The sequence below is a fragment of the Haemaphysalis longicornis genome, unplaced genomic scaffold (assembly GCF_048455015.1).
Source record: "Haemaphysalis longicornis isolate Haplotype H1 unplaced genomic scaffold, Haemaphysalis longicornis Haplotype H1 scaffold_2, whole genome shotgun sequence".
Lineage (NCBI taxonomy): Eukaryota > Metazoa > Arthropoda > Arachnida > Ixodida > Ixodidae > Haemaphysalis > Haemaphysalis longicornis.
The window spans coordinates 223,250,753-223,270,975 of NW_027526295.1; the positions used below are offsets into that span (position 1 = coordinate 223,250,753).

General features: G+C 45.5%; 1 protein-coding gene across 1 annotated transcript; it reads right to left on the reverse strand.

Moving 5' to 3' along the window:
• Positions 1-4,195: 4,195 nt before the first annotated feature.
• Positions 4,196-20,061, reverse strand: Chif (DBF4-CDC7 kinase regulatory subunit chiffon). Its single transcript, XM_077699476.1, has 9 exons — positions 19,639-20,061; positions 19,406-19,535; positions 19,170-19,306; positions 19,030-19,096; positions 14,426-14,467; positions 14,135-14,349; positions 8,705-9,256; positions 5,477-5,573; positions 4,196-5,397 (listed from the first exon to the last, which is right to left on the reverse strand). The coding sequence occupies exons 1-9, from the start codon at positions 19,668-19,670 to the stop codon at positions 4,501-4,503; spliced, it is 2,169 nt and encodes a 722-aa protein (XP_077555602.1). The 5' UTR covers positions 19,671-20,061; the 3' UTR covers positions 4,196-4,500.
• Positions 20,062-20,223: the final 162 nt, after the last annotated feature.

Below are 20,223 nucleotides of genomic sequence, written 5' to 3' on the forward strand. Positions count from 1 at the left end.
TTTCAATTACTGATTTCAAAGCATGCACGTCTATGTGCTAAGCAATGATGACAGCTTTCATGTTTGTTTTGGACATTAGCCACTTATGTACACACTAAAAGTTGAAAACCAAATGTGTACTGCACACTCGTTCAAGAGCTGCATAGTTTATTAAACAGTTATTTACAAACTATATTGCACTTACATTCACAAATCTACACTTTCAAGACATCTGTATGTCTTCAAAAACGGAACAGTTCACACACGAAGCACTTTGCGATGCAGGGGCTTGGGCACCAGTTTTTTGCGGTACGCGGCTTTGTCCGTGACAGTTGCACCAACATTGGCAAGCAGTGGCTGAAAAAAAAAGTGTAAAAGTCAAACGATGGTTTATGCCGAGATTTCGGCAAAAAAAATCCATATTTTGCACCAACGCCAGTTGCATTGAATCTTTTAATTAAAGTCGGATGCGGCGCTTCAATGAATGCTATTCGGGATATTCGAAAGCTATTCGAAGCTTTTTCTCAGCCCATCGCTGTCGTTTTTCTCGATCACATAAATCTAGATCACGCTCCAGCCTGCGAGCAACGAGTGCTCGCAGGCTGGAGCGCCGAAAGCGTCACAATATTTTGCACGCCATTTCAGCAGTGTAATATTCAGGCCAGCCTTTACAGCTCCTTACATGCGCGGATTCTTCAAATGACTTACAACGCGCCGCAAATAGCTGCATGCCGCAAACAACGAATATAAATATCTTGTCGTAAATAAAAAAAAAAGCATGGGCAAAATCATATAATCAATAGGCTGCATAACATGTGTTCCGTGAACGAGGCTTCAAACACGAAATATACAGAAATTAAATTTCTAAAAATAACTGCCGAAAATCAAACACGGCACCTGTATAAAAATGCAATCACTGCGCTTGATTGTTGTCCATAACCCACCCTACGCGGAAATAAAAATATAACGGCTGTTCCAGCAGGCAGGCACCCGATAATTCGCTCGCCGAAAAGTTCTCGTCCCCAAATGTCCCCGCACCGAAATGTCATGCACTGATCACAGCGCAACAATCACAGCGCGATTAACTTTTCACGGCACAGTGACATACCTGGGTTTCAGTGCTGTTCCTCGAAGCTTCTAGACAAGCGGACTTCATGACCTGGTCGTTCGGTTGGTCAGCTTAACAAAAATAAAGCTGCAACACAGTTCTGCGTGATCCCGGCAGCGAAGAAACGCAGCAACAAAGGCTCCGCAAAGCCGTCCAGGGAAGCCGGTGCAAGCTTCCCAACCATCGGCTAACACCGCCATCTCGCGGCGCGTTCCGGCGTTAGCCGCATTACATGTTTTTGCTGGGGGACGCGCCGAATGGGACGGCCGGAGCAACGGCGCGCCGCCGGACGCCGATCGCGGAGGCCGTGGTAGGGTTTGCCGGCGTTTCCTCCGGCTGCGTTCTCGTTGTATGCACGGCAATCCCACATTACGGCGAGGAGCAGCCGAAGTTTTTCTTCTGTGTTGGTGTTATAACGCCTTAAGATGACAGCCCCTGGTCATCACATAATACCAGGCGGCTTCTTATCACTGAATGAGGGCTGGCAGAGAAATCTCGGACAGATCCGTGTGCCGTCCGAGTAGCAGAGCGAGCAGTACTTGGAGTCGTCTGGCATGAAGTGCGATCGCCAGCTCAACAAAGGCCGGCAGTTCGCAAAATGCCTTTAAGCGCTGGACACATGTACGATTGGTACACGCGATTCGCATGCGACTGATCGTTACGACTGTCGCCCCGACTAGTCGTACGCGTGAATTTGAGACAGCCCGATGCGCGCATGAGATGCGTCGACGGCGTCGCTCCGCCCACTGCTTTTGCTCCATGGTCAACTACGATGATCGCTGAGCTGAATTTGTAGATTCTGCGCGTTTGTTCGCAAGAAATGGATAGAGCAAGCAATCGTGAAGCGTTTTCTGCCTTCGGAAACAGTCCGCGCACACGCCGGTCGCGCCTGCCAGCTCGGCACACTCAGCGGCTCGAACCGGCGCAGACCACGGTAGCAACCGCGCTTGTCGCTGCTCTTCTGAATCAATCTGATTGCTAAAAAGAAGTTCCACATGCGAGAAAGTAGGTGTTAGTGTGGTGAAAAATTGTGCTAAGGATTGTTGTCAGGGCTTATTTTAAAAGCGGCGATCAGACATCTGCCGCGATGCAAGCCTACGCTGACCGGTCGCCGGGGCGCGCGGTGCGCCGAGCGGCCCAGAGATGGCGATACCTGCGCGGAAGCATCGAAACAGGCTACGCAGACGTCTCGGTCACCGATCGCTCAAACGGCAGTTATAGCTTAAATAGAGTTCCTCATGCGAGAAAGGGGATGATAGTGTAGTGAAAAGTTGTGTTGCGGATTGTCATTCGCAGTTGCACAGATAGCGGCGATCAAATATCCGCCAGGATGCTAAGCCCAAAGTTCCCATCACCCGAGCCGACGCGAGCGACGCAAGCCGCCGTAGCCGATCGCGTGCGGCCGACGGGAAGCGATAGAAGCCGACACCGTTCCCTTTTCGGCACTCCGAGTTACAGCGGAACGCAGCACAAGTTGTGGGCATTGTTCCGCGCACAACGAGCACACACAAAAAATCAAACGATGTAAATGCAACCACGACCCCTTCCCGCTTGTGCAGGAGCTGTGGGGAATGTCGTCTGCTGCCCCTACCGGACTGCTTAGGGACTTGGCCGCTAGGGGATTGCGCATGCGCAGTGGGGTTGTGAAAGAGGCGGATTCTTGTTTTAGGGCGCAGCCCTTTGGCGGCCGTCTCTGGGCTGAGCCGCGTTGTCGGCGTAACCGAGTGACCGATGGCAGGTGAAAGAAAAAGCGAACAATGAAAGAAAACAGAGGAGGAGTCGCGAAAATTGGAGGGCAGGGCGGTTCACCACAGCGCTCTCCGATAGTGTGCTGTGGGGGAGGGGAGGGGGCAGTATGCTGTGCCCGCACAAGGCGCTCGAGGGCGCGACCCTTGGCGAAAATGGAAGGGGGGCATGCACATGACTATGATGTGCGTTTGCTTAAAACGCAGTCTTTGGTCCCTTCCCGAGACTCGCTCTGTGCTGCCGATGCAGAGGCTCATCATCGCTGCCGTCGAGAGAACCCACGAGCAAGCGCTGCCTCAGCGCACTGCTGCTACACCCAAATATTGCACCAGGGAGTATCGTAATCACCAGTCAATTTTGATTGAAATTATCCCGAAACAAATGATATGACAGTTAGCCACTAAGTAGACTAACATTTCACCGAGTTTTATTTGCTTTTCAAAATTACATAGTTTACTGTGAAGTTGAAAATATTGTGGAATTCTAGTCTGCTTTCAGTACATGGGCTTCTATGGGAAGTAAGCGAAGAGCCCCATGTTTGTACACTGGAATAAAGCTCTAGTTCGTCAAAGTTTCATTCAGATAATTATCCAGGAAGTATGCTCAACCAGAAATTACAAACATGCGTTCTGCTTAGTGCACCCGGTCAAAATGTATCGTCGCTCACATTGAGGTCAGGCACCGCAGCTTTGCTGGTCATCCTTTTTCACAGAGTGTAAGGACACTGAATTTTTTCACCATACATCTCAAGAGATAGAATGAATGGAAAACTGGTAACCGAGTTAGGTACAAGTGTGTCTCCGTGTGGCATTTTTGAGTACCCTTGTATCTCGTTGTGGGGTGTACTACCACGTGTGGCCACTGTGGTACAGGCTTGAGAGTTCATCATGGCAGAAAACCAATAGTATCACGTTTTACTCTTAGCAAACGCATTCTTCACAGAGTGGAAGGGCACTGGATTTTTTCACCATCACACATCCTGAAGATTGCTTCCTGCTCTTAAGTGTAATTGGGCATGTGACAAAGGATGCCCAAAGTGGGTGGAAAGGCCCCTTCATAGGTTTCTTCCCTGTGGAGACCCTTCACGCCACATTTGTACTCTTCCTTCATAGAAACCGCCACTGCACCTTTATTCCAAAGTACGGACAACAAAGCTCTACCCCAGCAATGTCCAAAAGCCATTTTGAGACGTGCACCGTTTCGTACCACTTACAGCACGGGGATAAAAGACATCCTTTGTGTTTCTTAGCTGTTTCAAAAGGTGCCCACAAAAAGTGTGCACAGTGCAGCAATCAAAATGGGAAAGCCTTATATTTACTATCATTAAACAAGTAAACCAATAACTACAACTTCCGAAGTGGGGCTACTTGCACTAGTCACAACACGACATGTTTATTACCCTAAGACTTTGTACTTACAAATACAACGGTGTGCCAAAAATAAATTAACGCCCAACGGGCATTCGTCAAAAAACACGTGGTAACAGTCTTGAGACCACGAAGGACAAAAGCAGCCAAGACGTTTGAGTCACCCATTTTAAAAAATGAACACACATGCGCGACAAAAAATTACACGTGCCCTCCCATGACCCACACAAATATTGCGCCCTGACTAAAGCACCCTCAGTTTAACTTAACACCACCATTAACACAACAAAACGAAGAGTCTCAAAACCACGATGATGTCTTTGAGTCTTGTGCATTTGCAAGTGCAGCGACACTTTCTAAACAAACAGAATTGCTATTTGATTTATGCGGTGTGTTCACTTCATTTGCCACTTCACAGCCTTCCGAATTGGCACAGAACACAATGTGCGACAAACTGTCCTCCTCACTGTCTGCATCCAATCCTCCAGAACAGTGCATTTGGGATGCGTCATAGTCTGGGACCAACCCACTCGCCGCGTCGGTCCACGAATACTCAACCGTAGAGGCATCACTCGTCACCTTGTCGGCGGGTGCACATACACAGTGTGACAAGTCGCCAACACTCTTCGAAGGCGTGCACCCAGCTGGGTTGTACACGCTGGGCAACAGGCCACCCCCTGGTCGGTTGTTGTCAGATGAGAAGCTGGGAGGGACGTAGTCGTCGCAGTTGGAGAAGAGGTCACCACGGCGCACACTCGCTAGAGCGCGCTTTCTTCTTTCCGCTTCAAGCTCGGGGAAGGAAGCACTTCTCTTTTTCTGGCTCGAAGTCTTGCTCACCCCCGACACCGTCTCACATAACTCCGTCCCAGGTTCTCTCCGCACAACCTTTAAGTGCCTCACAGCCGAAAGCGTTCCTTTGAAGGCTGACTGCATGACTGCATCGGAACGCTCTTTTTTGACTGACAGCATGACTTGAGGAGACCTTGGCCGCTTGCTGCTAGATCCCGCAGGCAAGCTTTCTCTGCTACTACAGATTCCCGACGTGGAGGGAGCCGTCCAGTCCTGGTTGTTGAATTCCGAGAGGGGGTGCATTGCATGAACGAAAAGGTCACAGGGGAGTGCCGCTATTACCTTCCTGAGGGGAGTGTAGTTCTTTGGGTTTGCCATGAAGGATCGGTGAGTTTTGGATTCCATATGCTGCGAGTCAAGAAACGGTACCATATGAGCAACACGACAGGGGCAAGTTTCACTCAAGCGTTGAAGGAGATCAACTCACCTTTTCCAGGGAAGTGTAAGAGCAACTGCAAATTTCGCAATTCAACTTCTTTTGCTCGGTGATCTTGACTCTAGTCGTTGCCTTGGCAGTGTCTAGCCTACAGGTGTAAAAAAGGCCAAAAGAAGGTTTCAGCGGCAACTTTAAAGCAGTTTCATACAAAACTACAAAGGAATACAAGAGGTGAATGCAAGAGGTTAAATTAGAGCTATTTTTTTCCTCCTTATGACACATGTGCAGCACGAAGTTAGGCAGTGCAATCATCAAGAACTCTTTCTGATTACGAAAGAACATCACAGATATACCAGACATAAGACTGCTATCAATTACAGTGAAAGCTTGTAAATTCGAACTTCAATAATCCGAATTTATGAATAATCCGAGCAGTATGATTCAGTCCAGCCAAGCTCCATAAAAACCTATGTATGAAAAAGCCGTTAATTTGAACGCACATAGAATCCTCCATGTATCGATAATTCATACTATGCACCAGCGTGTCGGTGGCTTGCTGCCTGGCACGCAGCCAGAGAAACGCAACTACAGCCTACACTCGAGTGTGTGCCACCAGCGGAATGTAGAGAAGAATGAAGAGAGAAGGTAAGATCAGGTCTAAAACCCCCATTACAGATATTTTAGAAGTATTTTTTGCGGACTTTGTCGATGGGGATGCGAGCGCCGTTGAGGTCACACAAAATCTGACGCTTCCAGTGACAATTATGCGGAGGAGAACGAAGCTTTAAGGCCCGCTCACACTTGCGACTGCAGCGACCAAAAGCAATAGAAGCGACACGATTTCTGTCGCTCTTGTTGCTTGGCGTTACTCTCATTGCGCGACAAGAACGATTGGTCTCGACCAATTTTTGTGGCCACCACTGCGCCATCGCACTTGACGCAAAAGGAGGAGGCAAGAGCTCCTGGTGTCATATGCTGCCATAGCACCTGGATACTGTGCAATGTAGAAACCAAAGCTCCCGTGAAGTCCCGTTCCAAGCGAGAGACAATAACAAGAAAAGCAAAAATAGGTTCTCACCTTCGCTCATACTGCATGCAAATGTGAGCACCCCATGTGGCGGTCACTCCAGGCGCATTGCTCAGTTTTGTCGCTCCCATTGCAAGTGTGAATGGGCCTTTAGTACGGCCGTCCGCACAGAAGCCACAACCGGATTAAATACCAACCATCTCGCATTCTCTCATTTAGTTTTACATCTGCTTGTTAAAGCAAAAAGTGCTGACTCTCACCTTCAAGGCAATCACAAACTTTTTCAAGCCTAAAATTGACACGCCCTAACTGCTTCTCAATTGTGATGTACTGTTGTTCTTCACTTAAAATTAGTTCAAACCTTCAACAAGTCAATCTGAGACGGCTTTTCCTTGCAGTTCGAATTAACAAGCTTTTACTGAGTAAGTCCTATTTATCAGCAAAAAGGTGATTGGATACTGCAAAACCATTCCGTATTTGGCCACCTATGCACATAGTAAAACCAATTGAAGTGAGAAAAAAAAATCAAAGCTGGTGAACTGCAATACCAAGGGTTCCTTCGGCCATGAAGGAATTGGATAACCATCGGATGAAATTATTACTGATGCTTATGACACACACGACATATAACAGACATCAATGCTCCCCACAAGTGTCTTCGTGGGTCAAAGAGAAACATGTGTTACTCAACTGGTTCAATTTAAAAATTATGATACTTGCACTGCGCACCCGTTATGGAAAAAAAAAAGTTTATGAGCACTGGTAAAGAAAATGAAGGAAGTATGCATTATCTGTGTTACGCAAATTGTAAATTCTGCACTAAAACATTACACTTTGCTCATTACGTACTTAATTTAGCTGAAGTCCAAAATTTGCAATATTATTCTAAGCTTGTTCAGCTTGTTTAAGAGCATCTTTTCCTGTGAAGATCAAATTCAGTAGTACGTTACAACAATTGCACCTGTGATCACTGCCTATTTTGTCGGTGGCAACATTCTGCTGAATCTACAGGGCCGAAATTATTGGATCATGAACGCACTTAGCCTCTATAAACTATCCATGAGCACACACTAAAAGCTACAATTGACTGCAAATTAAGCCAAAATATAAATTTCGAAGACTGAGATAGCATCCAATCGCATTGTAAACCACTGCGACTGCACGGCAGCAGTTTGCGAGAAGGCTGCAAATGTAGCACAACCCTTTTTGCTAGCTTTACGTCTAAGCAGTGGCTCCAGGCTTTCACGGAACAGTAAAATCAAGCCTCACACCAGTTGAATTACACAATAGAGCCACAAACAAGAGATCAACAAATAAACTTCTATACAACTTTGAATACTGATTGCATTGCAGAAATATTCGCAGGATACAAGGTTTTCAACTTTGCAATTGCAGTAGGTTCACATGAATTTGATGCAAAAAATCAAGAGCACAACTTTCGGCATGTGGAGAGAGCAGTACCTATGAATTGTTATTGAGGGAAGATTGTAGGCTAAACGACTTCGTTTTGACTGAAAAATCACCCCCTTCAAAGCTGTTCCAGCTTTTGTCTAATAGAAAACAATGCTTTCTTTGTGGCAAAATAAATAATTAAATGTGGCATTTCTCTTGTTTACTGTCCCCTGGTCTGTGATGCAAAAGAGCTTGTCATACAATGTGAAAAGGGACCACCTACAAAGCTGTTCAAGGGAAGTGTGATCGCCTAGAAAGCATTAGAAAACACGGGTGATTCCCCCACCAGGGGGTTGACAGCTGTCAGGGTGCATAGTCACCCGTATTTTCAAAGTTTTGCTGCAGGTTGTCGATTACGGAGAGACATGGACAGTAGAAACAGGCAACAGCTCACATTCACTCGCATACATCTTCTGACTGTACTTAAACAACGCAAAAAATTTGAACAAAATTAAAGCCGAAACAAATCTAACCCCCAGTTGTAGTAAGAGGGCATGCTCAATGTTTAAGAGCTGAAGTTCTCACATACATTTACATACACCCGCATTACTGTTTGACGCAGAAAAATGTTTAGACAACCTCGACCAATCCCTTTTACCCATTTGTGATGATACAAATCCTACTGCGGCACAGCCAGTTTTCACGCTGTTGGAGTTTTCTGCATAAATAAGCAAGCACTGCTGTCGCAAGTGGTACACCTATGTTCATGGCACTGCCATCAATTGGTAAAAGCCAACTTGTGTCTGCCCTTTAGTGTCATTTCGAAATGCAATTTTTTTTTTCTATTTCAAAAACAGTACCTCAGGGGAACTCCTTTCAGGTGAGAAGCAGTAGGAGGCTCGTGTTGTCGAGCGCTTGTAGCAGGTTTATCTTGTAGGTGAGAGACGGTAGGAGGTTCTCTTTTTAGGCGAGTGGAAGTGACGGCTCCTCTCATTGGGTAAGGAGCATAGGCTGTTTCCTCCTCTAGGTGAGGGACAACTGCTCTTTTTCCTGTTTGGCGAGAGAAATTGGAAGCTTCTCCCATTAGGCGACAGGCAGCAGCGGTGTCTCCTTTTAAGACAGGGGCAACTGCAGCTTCGTCTCTCAAGCGAAGGGCATTGGCTGTTTCTCCTCTCAGGTGAGGGGCCGTAGCATCTCCTCCTCCCCATGCGTGAGGGGCATTGGCAGCTCCTTTTAGGGGAAGAGCAGCAGCAGACTCTCCTTCTTGGTGAGGGGCGGTGGCAGCTTCTTTTGCATGAGCGGGAGTAGAAGGTTTCTGAGCAGAAGCATTCGCACGCTTTGCTGCCTTTTCATGATGGTCCTCGGATGCGTCTGGCCACTGCTTCATGTTTTTATAAAGTGGCTTGAAGGCACTGCAAAGAGACAATTCGCATTTAGGAGAGCATAGATGCGATTGCAGTTGTTTCACCAATACGACGCCCTTGACCGTGGACAGAAGAGCACGAGGAGAATAAGGTGAATATTAGGGTGTGCAAATATTTCAGACTTCAAAAATCCAAATTGAATTATTTGGTATTCAATTCGATTTGAATGGAAATTTTATTATAAAACTCAAAATATTCCAACTCCCCAAAATTTAAAAATGAAAGTACTTTATTCAGAACGTGCCTAAGCTGCAAAGTCGCACAGCATATATGCCGCGAACGGAATTGGTACTTTCGCAAAGGTTGTATTAGTGTTCAGTCATAGTTGCAGGCGCTTGGCAATGTGTATGGAGTTGAGCATGCCGCCGCAATGAAATACGAAAATTATTTTAAAGAAAACCACCAAAACTAACAGGTGGCCAATGCTAAATACGACCATTACATTGCAAACAAACAAAAAAAAAACCTTAAGAAAACAAAGTCTTCTGTAAACAAGCACTGTACGGTTATACATTAATAAACTCGCAATGAACATCGGGCCAGTCAGGTGCTCGCTCCTTCGAATTGTCATACTGTAAGCAGGGGGGGGACAGCTACAACAGCTTTTGGAGCAGAAAAAACTGCATTTTGCAGCACAAAAACCCATTTTCAGAGCAGCTGGCACGGGTAAAAAAATATTAATTTGGAGCCACACAGGAGCAGAGTACCATAAAGAAAACTTGTTTTAGGGGGTACAATATGTCTTGGGTGAAGGCACAAGTGACGCTTTCAGTCCAAATTGACGGCACGACACAACGCCTGCACTTCAACTTTCCAGCCGTCTTCGTGCAAAACAGGCCACTCCGGAGAAAAAACCCTCAACGCCGCATCCCGCACACAGCTTTGCACTGCCGTCGAGACGGATGGAGAAAGAGAAGCCAATGAGAGAAGCGAACCAGGATCACAACAACGACTGGAACCCATGACTTGACCGAGAGAGTCCTTAGCTAAAAATCGCCAGAAATTCACCACGTCGCCAGTCATGATTTCAGGTCCCCACAGGCCTCTCAAGTTTGCCAATTTGGCGAAAAGTAGCCACAGGCAACCCCGGCGGGTAATTCTGCCGGGAAAGGGTGTACCTGCCCTCAATTTTGTGGTTTTGGCGCATCTTGTAGCAGCAAGTCGCAAATGTAGCACTATGGCGCAAGTGGCGAGTGCATGTGCATTTCGCCTGCAGCCGTCACTTGCCTGGTGTTGGCCCTATAGACTAAAAGTACTTATAAAACTTCTTCCGAAAAATTTCGCAAACTGAGGCTGTATGCAACTGGTCATTCTATGCCAAACGTCCCAGAGTGTTCGCTCGATCACCTTCAATTAAACTATAAAAATTCACAGTTGATCCCTTCCCTACACTATTCGTTCTCGTAGCTGGTTTTCGGCGAATTTTTTTTCCTGTCTCTTACAGCAATTCGAAAACCCGGTAGTGATGAAAACCTACGTTGGGAAAAACAATTAGCAAAAATAAGATAGTATACAGAGCACAGTGAAATATTTCCAGGTGATAGAAAGAGAAGCGTGCTTCCTTGCTACAACGCATTGACAGTTGCTAGTGTGTTTGCAAATAGACTTTGTGGTGAAGCAAAGTGGCGTTCCTCAGTGATTTTTACACATTTTTTACAGCTGTTAAATCCTTTCTAGAGACAATGTAGCTGCATACTTTGTTTATATTGCTGACAGTAAGTGCAGAAGAGAAATATGGGAGCCAGGAAGCAAGCAGTTTCAGTGCGGTGAAGACAAAAATTTCGAAAAAATTGTAAAATTGCTCATGTTCAGATGCTTACTACACTTGTGGCGGTCTATGTAAAAACACAGGATTAGGCTCATTTTAAAGCGGTACAAAGGAAATTTATTTCAGTAAGTGTAATCGGAGTACTTTATGTTTTAAGCGAGAAATTAATTTTTACAATGAGCATCAGCCTCAATATAAAAATTGAGCCACGGCCTCACACGGTGAGCCATAAGTCCACTTCACTGTAACGACCGTTCCTGTGCGGCAGTGGAAAGGTGCGGCGGCAGCGTGAGTCGATATATCGCATGTTTCGTTGGTTTCTCATGATGCTGCCAACTTGGTTCCACATGCATCTTCAGGCCCTCCGCAGTGTTGCGAACAAAGGGTGTTGTTAATCCTTTGTAATTCTTTCACTTAGTTCATTGAATTACGAGCGTATGGATAACTTGTTCGGGGCAGTCTCTTTTTGCAAACAACCTGCGACTTTGCTGCACGCTTCGGAGCAACAGGCCCGCGAAGCTATGCGGATTAGAAGCAAGGACGGGGTGCTTGGCACACCTCCAAGAAAGGAAAAGCGGGATGCCCCATCAGCAAAGAAGTGAAATCTTCAATAAGAAGATTTTATGAGGGCGATTCCGTTTTGTACTGTCCCCCCCACCCCTCCCCCCCAAGATAACATGCAGTCACCAAAAGCGATTGCTCTTACTAAATCTGCGAAAATTGTATGAGTGGAAAAATATGTGCTCTCAAAGTGCAGACTCCCTTTGTACGCACTTCTGCGCCAGTCAAATTGCGTTTTGGCTGGCGGAAGTGGCACCTACACAGTTTGCACATGCATGGCGCACTAAACCTTCCAACTTTTGCTTCATGCTGCAGGGTTCAGGCAAACTACTGAAGGACTGATGTCAGTAATCGTATGCAACATCAACAATGAAGACTGCACGTGCAGCCTCTGCCAGGCGTGTTCCAGCAAAAGTGCCTTTCTGGGCACTTTGGAGAGCTCACTAGATATGGACAAAGTTGAGGACTTCCATGTTAAAACTAGACCGCAAGTGTTTTCTGCAGGCTACAAAAAAATTATTTCAAGTTCTGCCGAATTTTCGAAACAGTTTTTAGACGCTGCAGAAAATCTCAAGATGCACCACTTCATAAGCAAAGCGCAAGCAAAGTACCTGCGAGAGCTAAAAAGCAGCCCCAGTAAATACGCAAGCCATGATACACTACAGGCCAATGCCATTGGGGCATACCATCGTTCAGATGAGACCGGGGACGTCTGTGTAAAATCACTGGCCATCATTTCGGATTGTCTAGACCACATGACAGCAGTTGCGACTATATTTCAAGCTGAAGTGTTAAAAGTTCTAAAACACAAATTCCCTTCTGCCCTAAAAATTAATTATTTCGCTCAAGATGGTCAAGAGAGACTACCAAGCCCCCGACTATGCCAGGTACCGTGCATGCAGCTTGCTTCGCAGATTCTCCCCAGCAAGAATTCGGCGTTTCGTACCGGGAGTCGCATTTGCATGCACCCTCTGACTTGGCACTCCCTGCCTGCGCAGGTGATTTGAGTTGTTTTTGGTTGCTTGGTCAGTCTGGTGGTCCGTTTCGGTTATCTCTGGAATCCATCACCCGCAGTGCTTCTGTGGCTCACGCTGCTGGACCAACAGCTGCTAATTCCCTGCCCACGTGGTCGGACTTTGTGGCTTTACGCGTATGGCCGGCAGGTACCCCGCTCTCTGCCCCAACACTAGGAGTGTTATACCACGGCTGGTTGCTGTACCGTGGAAAACCATTAATTAAAACCAGTTCTGGGTGCTCCTTCGTCTTCTCATGCGTGGCGAGGGCCTCACGAGGGCGAGGCCTTACGGCTTGACTCGCTCGAATGCATGGGTGGGCATTTTGGCAGCCTGTGCTGCGTGACACACGTGAATCCCACAAGCGGTACAACTTCTCCTTTTCCAGGCAACCACACATCAGCTAGGATTGCTTCGGTTCCTGAGTATCCGCATTCGAAAACATTCAATTAGATTTGAACTTCACTGTTGTAAGTATTTCAGTTTGCTTCGAAATAATAATAAAAAAAAGATATTTGCACACCCCTAGAAAATATTTCCCCCCAACAACCTCAAAATGCCACAAATAGCAACATTAATTTGCTCAAAATTATTCTGAAGCGTTTTTTGCATATTCCCAATGCCTTTGTGCCTGAGTTACCAAACTGAAATTTGCTTAACAGGAGGAAAGGTACTGTACACAGGCATCTGTAACAGGGTTGCATAAAATTGTCAGTGAGTCATTTATGGCAAATAAATACAACAATCTCTTGTGTTTCATTAGCTAGGCTTCTACTTGTGCAATATCAGTCAATTATTTTTTTGAGACAAAACACTGCTGGGCTCAGGTTGCTCCATAGTGAAGCAAACAATGATAAGAGAGGAGACGAAACACACAGGAGATGTCATCAGGGTCTCCTTTTGCAATATGTTTCCGACATCCACAAGTACGGAGGGCCTCGATATGCCCTTGTGAACAGGCATGAAAGGATAATCTTGCACCAGGAAAATATAATCTTAAAAAGCTTGCATAAACACGTTCTATACACGGGTGGGGGCATGCTCACAACGAAGTGTGCCACTGACTGCAGCCCCTGGTTTATTAACCTAGTCACATGCAGAGACTTTTCTTTTAGCAGTCCTATGCGATCTCCCTGCAGCAAAGTGAAGCAAGAAACACTGAAGACCTCATAAGTGATTCTAGTATGCGAATTTTAAAAATATTTTTTCTTTTCACACTTTTTCCATAACTAAACGACAAAACAGAAAGGCCAGCCCAGCACTGTAATGGGCCTCTGTTTATGCCTACATTGAGGTCGGCTTTCTGCACAGCCTTGTCTTTGTTCGAAAATATTACGACGCAAGCAGCATATACAACATGGAAGGCAGTTTGCGCTTTGTAGTGAAGCTAACCAACGTTTCATATTGCTACCAAATGAGACGAAAGAAAGAGAAAGCACAGAATTCGTTTTTTTAAACCTTCTGCCAGCCCTAGATTAACCTTTCCAAGGTAGTTGCAACAAAGAGAAACAGGAAGATACGAACCCCTTCACGTCTTCTATCTTAATGAACGGCGCCACAAGCTTTTGGGGTGGAGCATCAGATTTTGGTTTCGGTTTCGAGGAGTTCTCTTTCCCGCTCTTCACACTTTTCAGGCGGGCCTTGTGCCTGGCCTGATGCAGCCAGGGAAGAAAATCCTTCAAGTACAGCACTCTGATCTTCCACTGGCGACACAGCTCCAGGACATCTGATGTGACCGGCTGTAATGAGCATGTGAAATATAGAATTAAGACTTATAGAAATCTCAGAAAAAGAAAACCATTGGGAAATACTTGCCCCATTTCGTATGGCCTTTTGCACAAGGGCCTGCCCTCTAGCCTAGAAAGGAAATGCACTATTAGAACATGCTTCACAATGAACAAGATTTTATGCACCACAGAGTTCCAAGCGAATTCCCACCCTCAAGACATCGCCCACCCCCTAAAATTGATGGCTTTAGCACCGATGAGAGAACAAAATAAACACGATTTATCTATTCATGTCTTGATGCGGTCACTTATTTGTCCTTTCCACACATGAGCCGAAAGTTCACTCATGTAGTATGTTTTCTTGATATCTCCGCAGTTTTGGTCGGTGGTGCGGCCACTTTTGCTAGTTTTTCACACCTGACCCGAAAGGTCGCCCATCCCGTATTTTTCACTTAATATCTCTGTACTTCGGATGGGCGTTCTTTCGTAACTTTACGGTAGCATAATACACTTGCCACTTACCATAACAAATAGCTATAATCAAGCAAGAAAATGTCCCCCGCTTAGAGTATGCTCTGTACAAGGTAAGAAGAGAGCTCTTGCTATGCTACGTTGTAACACAACAAACACGAAAAGATGAGAATGAAATTAAGAAATATGCAGGGCACTCGCTAGCCACTAGCAAGTGCTTTGGACATTGTTTAACGTGGCAATCCACTTTTTTAATGTTCGCTAGCAATGATTTCAGCACTGTTGCAAACATCTTGCCAAACACTTATCTGTTCTCATCTTGGAAAGACTCGAGTGGCAAGAGATAGCTGCAGCGAAAAATATTGCAAAATCGCATGGAACCACAAAATGGTACTCCAGCCCTGACTGTGCTTCAAATAGCGCTAGCATGCACATGACATCTGCATTTTCTTGTGTAATCAATATTATGGTAACAGTTTCACGCTACCTTTCGAACCCCCGAAGACTGAGATATTGATTGTAAATGCAGTTTTTGAGCTCTATCTTGATGGGGCATTAACCTTATCAGTACCCAATAGGCTGTGATCAGTTATGCGTTTCAACATGGCAACACTCAAAATGCCGTTCCCGATGCCGTCACTAGGTTAGGCACGCTTGCAATGCATTGCTACATTAGTTTTGAAGCGTGTCTACATTAGAAAATTTTAGCTCTAAATGTCCAGCAGCAAATATCCACACCTTTCTAACAGCTGAACAGGTGCCATCCGCATGTGTTCGGCGATTCATGCATCGTTGATTTTGTCTACACAACTCTGTCGAGCATTTAAGGACACCTGCTCTTGCTACATGGCCTGTTTTCTGTAGATTTCATGCCGATTCCATGTGCCGCACCCGAGATTAATCTGCAACTTATTAAAACGCACAGCAGGATAACATAAAAAGATACCCAGATAGGCTGGCTAGATGAGATGTTTGTCAGTTGTGGCAGAAAATGAGTGAAAACGAAAAGGTAATGTGCATATTTAACAAGACAGACATTGAGGAGTACAACATAACTTGGAAAAGTGATGTCTACTGCAAGGAAAAAAAAAAAAAGCACAAAGTTACACCTGGGCTATGAGGCTCGCCACAGTGGAGGTACAGTCATGTCTCATTAATCAGGGTTCGTATAGGCTTCCAAAGCAAAAATTCAAGGGTTTTCAAGGACCAGAAAACACATTTTCAAGGTTCCCATCTAATGTTTTATCTGGGATTATTTATAACCTTTCCAACACAATGCAAATGTTTTTTGTTGCACAATACCTAAGCACATTAGTGCACATTTAGATAGGTGCTAACGGGTTCGTAAATGCTCCCCCAGCTTTATTTTTTTTATTTCATGGCTGGAATTTACAGGTTTTTCTTTTTTCTTTGTATTTTCTGAGGCTGTTTGATTTCAAAACTTCGTTCATGTTGCCTGCATCTCCTGTTTTGTCTGCAAGAGCATCAGCTGGAGCAGGTGTTGCTTCAAGGCAGGATGAACTATGTGCACGTCCACCATTTGCACGAAAAAGCAAACGTAGATGGAGCGTATGAGGCACGGACTAGATGGAAGATACAAGATAGAGAACAGAAGCTGGCTTTCACTGGATTGTATCATGATATGGATTGGATTGACAACTGCCTGCTCCCAATGGTGCCTTGTAATAATGAAAATCCACCAAACTTGTAATTTCACACAATACACTGAAACTTGATTGTTACAATGTTTCTTTACATTTGTTGATAGAGAACAGAAGCTGGCTTTCACTGGATTGTATCATGATATGGATTGGATTGACAACTGCCTGCTCCCAATGTTGCCTTGTAATAATGAAAATCCACCAAACTTGTAATTTCACACAATACACTGAAACTTGATTGTTACAATGTTTCTTTACATTTGTTAACACCTAAAATCCATGACAAACACTTTAAATTCTTGTGAAAAGGTAGGGCCATTGATTCCCTCCGGAAAAATCAAGGGTATTCAAGGACCATTTAAAAATTCCAGGACTTTCCAGGCCTTGAAATTGACACTTCTAAATTCAAGGGTTTTCAAGGTTTTCAAGGACCTGTGCGTACCCTGATTAATATGGAATATGGATGAAATTTTCGGCGACCGATTTCTCGCCCTGCCATTCCGCCCCATTAATGTAGAAACCCGCAGTCCAGACTACGAACAGCTATTTTGGGGACGAAACAGGGGGTAAATACAGGCATTTCTGCCTCATTATTAACAGAGGTCCACAAAGCAAAAAATAGAAAAAATGACTGGTGGCCCCTGGAGGCCCCAGTGCGTACCAGGAATTAACTGTTGGCCAAAGCATGCATACAAAGCTGAAGCACGCATTTATCTTAGAATGCTCTTCCTTCCAGCACCATCGAATTAGGTCGAAAACATTTGTGATCAGCGAACAACACTTTAGGGTAGTGAAGACTTGGTGACACCTTTTCCCTACAAAACAAGATAGCCCGGCAAGGCGTATGCTGGAAAGAGCAACTTCTTAGGCCCAGGACAAGACAACAGGATGATAACAGTGTGTGCCAATGTTCACTGTGCATAAAAGGCAAGGCTGTACACTTCTCTGGTCTGTTCGGCAGAGGCAATGGCTGGTGTCAGCGTAAACGAGCCAAGCTTTCCGCTCAGCTGCAAAAAAATATGCCGATTCAAAAGTGAGATGCCTTCAGCATTTGTTCAATACGTGAAAGACTGCAGTAAAAAAACTTTGGCAGTCATATGGAGACGTTGACGGCGCACACAATTAAGAAAGGATCGGAGAAGTGGATTATCAAGCCAACAGCAAGCTCGAATTCCTGTGGCAGGACACCAGAAGTTTGAACAACATATATTGCTCTTACAATTGCAACAAGAATGGATGACAGGAAAATACATTTGAAAGCTTCCTGGCAAGATTCAACTGCTTCTTGAAGAATGAGAAGAGGGCTGTTTTGATGCTTGATAACACATCATGCTACCGAGTTCGAGCGAAATTTGAAAATGTCACCCTGAAGTTTTTTCCACCCAACATGACGTAACATACAGCCCTTGGATGCAGAGATTATTCGCGCGGTTAAAGCAAACTACAGAAGTGAACTTGTACGGCTCTACATCGCTTGTGCCAAACACAACGAACCACTGACTGCTGACTTGAGGTAGTGCATTCAAAAGTTGAAAAGGGCATGGGACGTGGTTACGCCTTAAACAACTAAACTGCTGGAGGCACGCAGGAGTTCTTGTCAACAGTTCTGCCATGGAAGAGGACGATCGGATGGATGACCTTCCACTCGTGGCGCTTCATGAAGCTTTTCGACAGCTGGGTGCAAAAACCCCAGATGAATAAGCATTGGCCTTCTTGGAAATAGGAAGAGACCAACGCCTGGAAGCCCGTGAGAGACGAGTAGATCCTCAAGCTTGTCGGCGGATCCACTCAACAGTCACAGCAGCTCAAAGAAAGATCTGAGCCGACAAAGGCAGCCGATAAAGAAGACGAACCAATCGTTACTCGACGCGAAGGTCGCCATGGCTTGGAGATGGATATCGCATACCTTGAACAGAGGGGGCACGCATAATGGCCACTTCGGTGCATTTTCTGGACACTACAGTAAGATCGAAGGCATCGATGCAAACCCATATCTCTTCGTTGTTTGGCTGAACAAACTGTGTTTGCCGCTGAAACGATTACTTAATGTTTGTGTTTTGACCTTGATTCTTTAGTATGGGCGGACAATTTTTATGGGGAACGGAGGCGTCCATGTGAACGAGACATGACTGTATACAAAGTAATTTAGACCACCTAAGGATCTTTAACGCGCACTGACATCTCAATACAAGTGCTTCGCCAATGACGATAGTTGTCTGGTAACACAACACAGTGGAAAGCTTAAACTGCACCGCTGTAAAAAAATAAGTAACTGTAACGGTATTTCCCATTACAGCTACTATGTAAAAAGTAAGTGTTACAGTTACAAGTTCCTATAACTTAAAAGTAACTAGTTACAGTTAGTGAACAAAAAGTAACTAGCTACCAGTAACGCATTACTAGTAACTAGTTACTGCCAAAGACTGGATGAAAGCTGCAGCTCACGCTGCAACGAAAGCCACACGCGGGAGCCAGAAGTGAAATTTGCGCCATCAAGTTACTGGCACTATGCCAGACCGGGTTAACATGGTCACCACCTGTGGCTAAAGGTCGCACTTACCGTACGAAGGATATTTCTTGGGTCAACTGGGTGAGAGGCCGATGTTGAAGGGGCGCCTAATGAGTACCTAAAATGAGCAGCAACATTTAGTCGTAAGCAGCAAGCTTATGGAGCGTATAAAAAATGAAAGTATTGCCCACCCAGGAGAAAACGACGGGCTGGTGGACTGCCCGCTCGAGTCGACGGAGTTGGGTTGCTGTGGTGTGCAGCTGGTCTTTTGATCTTGTTTATCAGTGATCACGCAGGTAATCTCTTTCCCGAAGAAAGGTTCTACTACCTGGAAAAAAACAAATTGAAGTGTGGGTAGGCACGCAGCGGTACGCCAGGAACAGAAACCACACTATAACAAAAGTGCCATCTACAAGCACTCTCTTACAGCTCCAAGACTTGTAAGGTCGTGGACGAACTGTGTGTGAGGCCGAGAACTCTTGAAGTGAAGATAAATTCGCATGTTCTCCAACGGCTTGTACGGTTGACGCGGGCCATCCTTTTTCCTGCTTGGTGCACTGCGATAGAAACAAACTCTGAATGCGGTGCTTTTCGCGAGCTTGCGGCTTGATTGCTACGCAACGAAACCGTTAAATAGAGAGGTATTCGGAGAGGACTTACCGGCTATGACTAGGCCGAGATGCCGACGCCATTGAAAGTTGAAGTATTTGTACAGCTAGGCGGTGGGCAGCTGATAGCTGAACTTCTACGTTGCAAGCCTACTTTTTAAGCGTTACTACCGTTTGGGAGTAACGGTACAGAATTTTGTCCTGTAATAACTATCTGGCCCTTACTCGCAGATTGTGAGTTTCGCGCCAACGAGAGGTGAATTTTCAACCATGACAAAATTATATAGCTTCCAATGTTCTGCAAGTACCGGAACTTATCACGCCAAGGGTTTGTTTAACTTTGGTCTGCGCGCTGAAAAAAATAACGCGCACGTTACACGTCGTGATCCATGCCAGATACACACCCCTGCCCGCGCTTTCCCAGCCGCCGAGCCCGCGCAACTCACGAAAGCAACGAAAGCTCTTCGGCTTCGGCTGGCTGTGACTGTGGCCCGCTGCGACTACCACTGGCTCCCATTGTTTATGTGCTCCGATGTTTCGATAGCAAACAAGCGTTTATTTACTGCACTGTGCATTCATACGCGCTGACTAGCAAATTTCTAGTGACGAATGATAGTTTAGTATAATGTTTGAAGTG